This window comes from Mesitornis unicolor, unplaced genomic scaffold (genome assembly GCF_000695765.1).
Source record: "Mesitornis unicolor isolate BGI_N332 unplaced genomic scaffold, ASM69576v1 scaffold31019, whole genome shotgun sequence".
In the NCBI taxonomy this organism is placed as follows: domain Eukaryota; kingdom Metazoa; phylum Chordata; class Aves; order Mesitornithiformes; family Mesitornithidae; genus Mesitornis; species Mesitornis unicolor.
In genome coordinates this window covers 265-7,438 of record NW_010205704.1, presented here as the reverse complement: position 1 = coordinate 7,438, position 7,174 = coordinate 265, and the positions used below count along the sequence as shown (strand labels likewise).

General features: G+C 36.3%; 1 protein-coding gene across 1 annotated transcript; it reads right to left on the bottom strand.

The window, feature by feature from the left end:
• Positions 1-506: 506 nt before the first annotated feature.
• Positions 507-6,890, bottom strand: LOC104546179 (vacuolar protein sorting-associated protein 13B-like). Its single transcript, XM_010191505.1, has 3 exons — positions 6,712-6,890; positions 1,896-2,039; positions 507-672 (listed from the first exon to the last, which is right to left on the bottom strand). Exons 1-3 carry the CDS (start codon positions 6,856-6,858, stop codon positions 619-621), a joined length of 345 nt encoding a protein of 114 aa, XP_010189807.1. The 5' UTR covers positions 6,859-6,890; the 3' UTR covers positions 507-618.
• Between the last annotated feature and the right edge of the window lie 284 nt (positions 6,891-7,174).

Here is a 7,174-nt window from a genome sequence, read left to right as displayed (position 1 = left end):
CATGTGCTCATTAGAGGTTTCACCTGAGGAATGAAATTAAGGATGAAGTCAGTAAGTGTCTGAAAAATAAACTAAACTTTCTTGCTAATTATGCTCTTTGCTGGTATGAAGATCTTGGCAGAACAGTTCCAGCTGGAGCTAAACTCACTGAAGCTCACTTTACTACCATTTTCCACAAAAATATTCTCTTTCATTCAGGTTTTTTATTCACTGATTGTATACAGAGATTTTTATGACACTTGGATTTAGCCAAGTACACTGTCACTCTGAAAGTTCAAACACAAGAATTTATCAAAACATTTTCTTTTTATAAAACACTTTCAAATAGTAATTCAAGAAATAAAACTCAAGCTGTCAACTTTTAAAACTATATCCTCAGAAAACAGCATAAAAGTGTTTTCATTTACATTCCTGTTAGTCAAAGGTAATCCTTCTGTGGCACAGACCCAAATTTTACCCTCCTGAGTGTACATACCACTGAATAATTTGTTCATATGTCAGTTGCAATTTTCAAAAATCCTTTCCTGCCTCTGAATCTTAAACATCTGTAACAAATACTTGTTGTGAGAGTGCTTTACATTCGTGACACTTGACCTTTTGCTGTATGCACCACAAAATTTAAGTTTCAAATACCATGCAAGCAGGAAATCTGATCATTCCAGCAGTAGCCATCTGCATAGTCCCAATATCAAGTATTAGTTCAGGGTTGCACAGAGTCATGGGCTACAAATCTTTTTCTGCAGCTTGCATAATTAGTTGCAATTTGCTGCTTCTAAAACACATTCCTCGTGAGACATCTGGCCTCAAAATCTTACCTTAACACTGGAAAAGTACTCAGCATTTATTTGGCTGTTGGTGTGCGTACATGTATATATATGCACATATGCACATAGATTAAGTGTGACTACAGAATGCAAGCATATGCGTTGTGGGTGGCATACCAAGGACTAGAGAATTCTACTCCATCAACAAAAGCCTTTTAGCTCTGGAGCTATAAAAGAATATTACAAGAAATGTAAAAAAAAATTGAAAAAAGTGTTTTCCAATGTTCTTGCCAGCTTATATCTAATTATTGATGTTAAAGGCTAACAGCTCATCAAGCACCCTACTTGAGACCTTTGCACAAATTGCAACTTTCTTTTGCATAATCCTTAATATAACTGGAGGACTCTATGTTGAAACAGAAACATGAATGAGGCTTAAAAAAAAAAAAAAGACAGAAGCTATCAAGTTAAAGCCCAACACTGACTAAAAAAGTTCAGCATTAACATACCCGAGTCCTTTCTGTTAACTAAGTTAGACACATAACAAAATCAAGCCACCGTTTGTCAGAAGGAAGATTTTCCTGAACTTGTGAAACAGCGCAACAGACAAATTGTGAGCAACTAAAAAAAAAAAAACCCTCTGAGACCCTTACACATAAGAAGTCTTTCAAGTACAATAATGAAAGTACTAAAACTTCTAAAGAGAAAAAAATTACACTCCCAGATGTTTAAAGTTCTCCTTCAATAATAACAACACATCTTTTGTAAAATGCTCAATGCTCAGTGGTGCCATGCACAGCTGTCTCAAGCAACCAGGACTGCTTCTTGGGAGGCAGCAGCTGGAAGCATGCAGGATGCTATACTGCTCTCAAAATCCATTTCTTGTTTAGTCATAGGAAAATTCCGGCAGACCACTATTAATACTCTTCTGCATCTCCAAGAACACAGCTACAGCTAATAAACAAAGAAAGATACTAGCCATGATGAGAATAATATTAGCCTGTTGGAAGATAACAGGGACTGCAACTTCATGTGCCCGATTCTTCTGATGGCTTTAAAGAAAGTGAACTATAGAAGCTATTATTCTTATCTATCTCTCAAAGTCAGAAAAGCACTCATCACATTTCTTACCTGAGCTCCATCCTTTAATTTCAAGATGCATTCCATTGTATTGATAGTGATGACAACCGGTTCTGATCCCAATTTTGTCCATGGCACATGAATCCGAAGCTCATGAATATGCCCGCTTAAAAAAGTAAATGGTAGTTTCAGCTCCTAACAACAAAGAGAGTGGTGAATTAACTACTGAAACATATCAAAACTCAAGATCAGTTTTTAATTTAAAATAGTAAAGTTCTAGCACAAAACATAAATCAAAATTAATTCTCCCTCTCCAAATCAGCAGTGTGCCATGGGGCTTGGCAACTGGGTTTATAATTGCTTGCACACTTAGATTACAATTAGCCAGTTCAAGGGAGACATTGGGATTACCACATCCTTGATGATTAAAGACAGCTAAAACCGCCTCCCTCACATGAAGCTACCACAAAATGCATCACTATTCAGGGGACAAGTAGAAATGAACCAGGTGAAAGCAAATACTTAAACTGAGATGCAACCTGCATTATTCTGAAGAACACAAATTTGGAATTAAACAAACACTGACAAAGCCACAGCAAAGCCTCTCTACTAAAAATTCAACCTTGGGGCTTACAATCAACACAAATAAAATTTTAATCCGGGCAGTTTCAGTTAAGCCACTGAAAAGCAAGTACTGTGCAGTTTAGCTACTGATATTGCTATACTGATCATACAACAAATGAAAAAGTACCTTATCTCCCACAGCTGGGAAAGTGGGCACAGAAATAAATGGTCAGATATGCACACAATCTTAAAATACATTACAACTTAAGAGACAATGCTTTTATGAATTGAGAGACCAAAACTATCACTACTAACAGTAATAGAAATAAAGTCCCTTTCCAGACTCACAGATACATAATTTTTAAGCCACTCATCAATATCACAATGTCTATTTAGATCCCGACTCATGTTCACAAGTTTAAGTCATGAGTTTACTTCAAAAGGCTTTCTAGCACACACTTTTTTCCACTATTTGCTGGATGAATTTAACACATCCTCATTTTTGTTTGGTTAATTGTAAGACAGTAAGAATTCTTTCAAAGGAGGTGATAAAACCAAATGCACAGCATATTTAGAAGACGTAGCTCTTCTCTTTCAAATAACTTTAGATACAGAAATGGTCTGGTATTATCCTAATTGCACAAGCAGGTTTCCTTAAAGCAATGCAGAGAAATCTTTGCTGTGCTATTTCAGCAGACAATAGAAAACAACTGTGTGCCAAATTGAGTAACTTGTTCATAATACAACATAACAAAGACCATTTTTATTCCTCCTTTCCTGTGCAATCTTTCCTCTTTCATTAAGCACTGCATGAAATTCTTAATGTATCTTCCATACTTATAACTGATGAGACTTTACATTTATGCCATATAAATCCTGCAAAAAATTATGAAATGGCTGAAAACAAACTCCTGGGCTTGACACATAATTAACTGACTGACATCACACAAGACTGCAGACCAGATGATGGTAATTCCCCTTGCCCTCCAGTCTCCCCTCGCTCTGAAATGTAAGACTCTTCCAAACTTTGGGGTGATAGGCAAGTACTGTTTCCTCCATGTCAGTATTAACACAAATACCTTTTCTTCATATTCAAGGCTGTATTTCACAAGTTACTCAGTGACACATAACACAGGCACTTACAGTAAGGATATTTCAATGTCCTAGTTTCCTTAAAATTATTTTAAGTACATTAGTATTTTTAATATTTCTTTCTAAATTCTTTCAGATATGAAAAGTCCACATTACAATAAAACTCAATCTTTAGATCAAATTCTCATTTGTCTTCCAATCAAAGACTGCTTCATCTTTCCCCTCTGAGTGTGTAAAAAAAATTTTCTTGAAGTAGCTTTTGTACAATGCCAGTTATTATGCCTACATGGAAAATTTCTTGCAATGCTTAAGTCTTCTAGTAATTGAATCATGCAGGACAGGGAAAAAACCAACATCAAAACTTTGTTAGATTTAATCTTCAACTAAAGACAATTATCAAATTAACTGGCTATGCATAGAGTGACATAATTACATACAAAAGCTACATTGTAGCTAGAAGTTTGGGTCTGAGTACAAACTAGCACTCAGCTTTCACTACAGAACTGCATTTGTCAAAAAGACTAAGAGTTACTGCAATAATATTCAGCTCAGTTTAACGAGAGCATGTAAAACATATATAAATATGTAAAAACATGCAAAGTATTTTCAGGTACTGAAGTGTTCTCTTTGGGTTTGATAAGTCTTTTACATCAACTATATTATAACTCATTTCAAAAGGTATTGGTTCCAATTTGGTCCCAAAATTAAAGTAAGATCTTCTAGGAGACAGCCAGTAGTTTATGCTCTGTCCTCATCTGTTCTTTGGGATTCTGTTTGGTGGTCTGTAAGAACACAACGTGACACAGGAACGCTAAAAACAGCACAAGGAGCAAGGGGAAAAAGCAGAGACTTGTTCCCAGAACTGTTATAAGGTGCTTTATCCAGGTAGTTTGGGATCCACGCTAACGTTCCCAAATAATTATGTATAGTTCCACAAAAGCTGGAATTCTCGGAAAATGTTTAAGGCTCCAGACAAGGACATCCAGGGTATATGCACTTGTATGCAAAGCCTAAAGCATAAAATTAAGGCTGCATTCATGCCAGATAAGGAGCAGGGAGTGAAGCTCAGGATAACATCCCAGGACAGAAATTATGTTAGAAGAGCAGAGCAGTTAGGGTGACTAATTTTGGATATCATGAATCCTTTCAGGCAGAGATCTCAAATAAAATATTATATAATGGTAAGTTTTAGAGATTTTAGCTTTTCAAGGGAACTTCATGCCAGCTGCAAAGGCTTGGGAATGCGGTATTACTGCATACTACATACTCAAAAGAGTTTTGCTGAGCAGGCATAAAGCAGCAGCCCTTCTGCAAAAGAAAAGATAAAGACACCCTAAATACAGTCTGCAGCTCCAGGCAAGTTCCACTGAATAATAAGAGTCAAATTAAGATCGCTACATTTCACATGAACACACAGTCAAACCATGCAAAAATAAAAAAATCTGAGCTAAGTTTTCCATTCATCACATATTCACATTCCCATTCAAGCTGACAAGACATAAGCACAGGTGTATATGGCAACATTTGCCTCTACAAGAGCCATGACATTAACAGATTGCGTCGGATATCTAGCTAACCAGCTGATACACAGGCAGACAAAGATGAAGTCAGGGTTCACCTACCAACAAACTGCAGTTGTTTGAAAGGGAACAACAGAGATGACAGCAGACTCCTAACAGCACCAGGTAATGTAACAAGCTTTTTATATCCTTTCTAAGCCATCATTTGTTATTAGGACAAACTTTCTCTTGAAAAGTGACTTTCTCTGCTGGAGTGGTAGAGCACCAGAATAGTTTGCCCAAAAAGGTGGTTTTCACAACCAAGACAGGGTATTTCAAGACTCAGGTGGAGAAAGCCACAAGCTGATCTGATATAAGGCTGGCAACAGGCCTGCTCAGAACAAGAGGCTGGACTAGATGACCTCCAGAACGCCTTTCTGATCAACTCTTCTTTGATTCTATAACACATATGTTTAAAAAAAAGACTCTGAACATTCACAGGAGGAACACATCCTACAGAACTGAAGTCTAGCATCCACATCAGCTGTATAGACAAGTTGGACCAGGAAAATGAGAAACTAAAATACTTCAGAGGCCACCAAATACTTGAAGAAGATTGTTTCCTCTTCCAGGACAGGATCAGAGATACTTAATTAACCACAAATATTTCTTTCACCTTTTAAAAGGTCTCCCCTGAAAGGGACCATGCAGTCTCCTCAGAGTACTCCAATGCCTCATAATCCGATTAAAACATGAGAAAGTTTTCCTTGATGTCCAGTCTAAGTCTCCCTGAGTGCAATTTATTCCATTCTTTCCTGTCTCATCCACATACCTCTCACCCTATCTTGTCTCATGTTATTTTATTCAAAATTAATAAACACATTCCCTATTTTATTCTTCTTTTGATGGCCATATTGTCCAAATCTCCCATTATTTTTTGCTGCACTTCTCTCAGATCCTTAAGTTGAACAATAGCTGGACATAGGACTCTAGCTAAGACTCAATACACCATGCACAACAGAAAACAGCTTTATCTGCCCCACACACTCAACTCTAAGCTGCCAACTCAGATAAGCACAGATGGAAATGGTCACTCTTCTAACACTTAACCAGTTCATATTGACAGTTGGCTCCAACTTCTATATCAAGTGTTTTACTTGGTCAAATTTGTCTTTTTAAGGCTAAGCTTTACAGAGCCTCTGATCTAACCCACACAAACCAGCTGATCAAATCTGTCTCTCAATTACTTTTAAGTTTAGATACAACTGGAATGATGAAAACTGGAGTCATAAAACAATACACAGAACAGAAATCTGTGTTTAGTATGCATAATCAAAAAGAGATCCTATTTTACTTTGCAACATTTTGAATTATTTACTATATGCAATTAGTAAATATGACTGGAAAAGCAAATTAGTTAATGTTCATTTTATAAAACAATGGTTACTAAAAGAAGAAACATGTCCACAAAAAAGCCTCTCTGTTCACACCCCATAACTTACATAATGTGCAAAGAATTACCATTCATTCCTAAACAAGTCCCATGTAATTACTGCAAGAATAACTAAATGGGGGAGGGGGTGAAAGGACTTGCATAAGAAGAAAAACAGTGGGTACTAAATGGACACTTATCTGTGCAGACCAACGTAAATTACTTAGTCAACTTCTTTTAAATCAAAGACACACACTGTATCTACTGTAACATAACATACCTGTTCAAGTACATCCAACTTCAATTCAAGTTTACTAAGTACAACATCTCCTCCCCAGAGTGACAACTGCAGATCTGAAGGCTTCAAGTTCTTTATGTAGCGATTCACATAACTCATCAAAATAGGAGTTACGTAGGACTCCAGCATTCTGGAAGATTTCTGTATTAGAGGTCAAGCACTAGAAGAAAGACAATGAAGTAGTATTTAGAAATTTGCCAGCCCTAATTTCAATAAGACAACACTCACATTGTTTGGAAATATGAAAAATTGCATTTCAAATTCTGCTTTCTAAACTTATATGTCTATATGTAGAGAAACATACAGGTGAATACACATAAAGATGAAATATATACCAAGATGAAAGCACATCTATTTTCATTTACAAATTTCCAGCTTATATACATATATAGATTGGAACTAATAACTCTCTTACTCACTATTAAAAGAAAATACAACCCAAACA

Coding starts and splice junctions, on each gene's coding strand:
- LOC104546179 (XM_010191505.1), bottom strand. CDS start 6,858: ATGCTGGAGTCCTACGTAACTCCTATTTTGATGAGTTATGTGAATCGC. Junction 2,040..6,711: donor AGTTGGATGTACTTGAACAG/GTATGTTATGTT, acceptor CTTTGTTGTTAG/GAGCTGAAACTACCATTTAC. Junction 673..1,895: donor AATTAAAGGATGGAGCTCAG/GTAAGAAATGTG, acceptor GGGACTATGCAG/ATGGCTACTGCTGGAATGAT.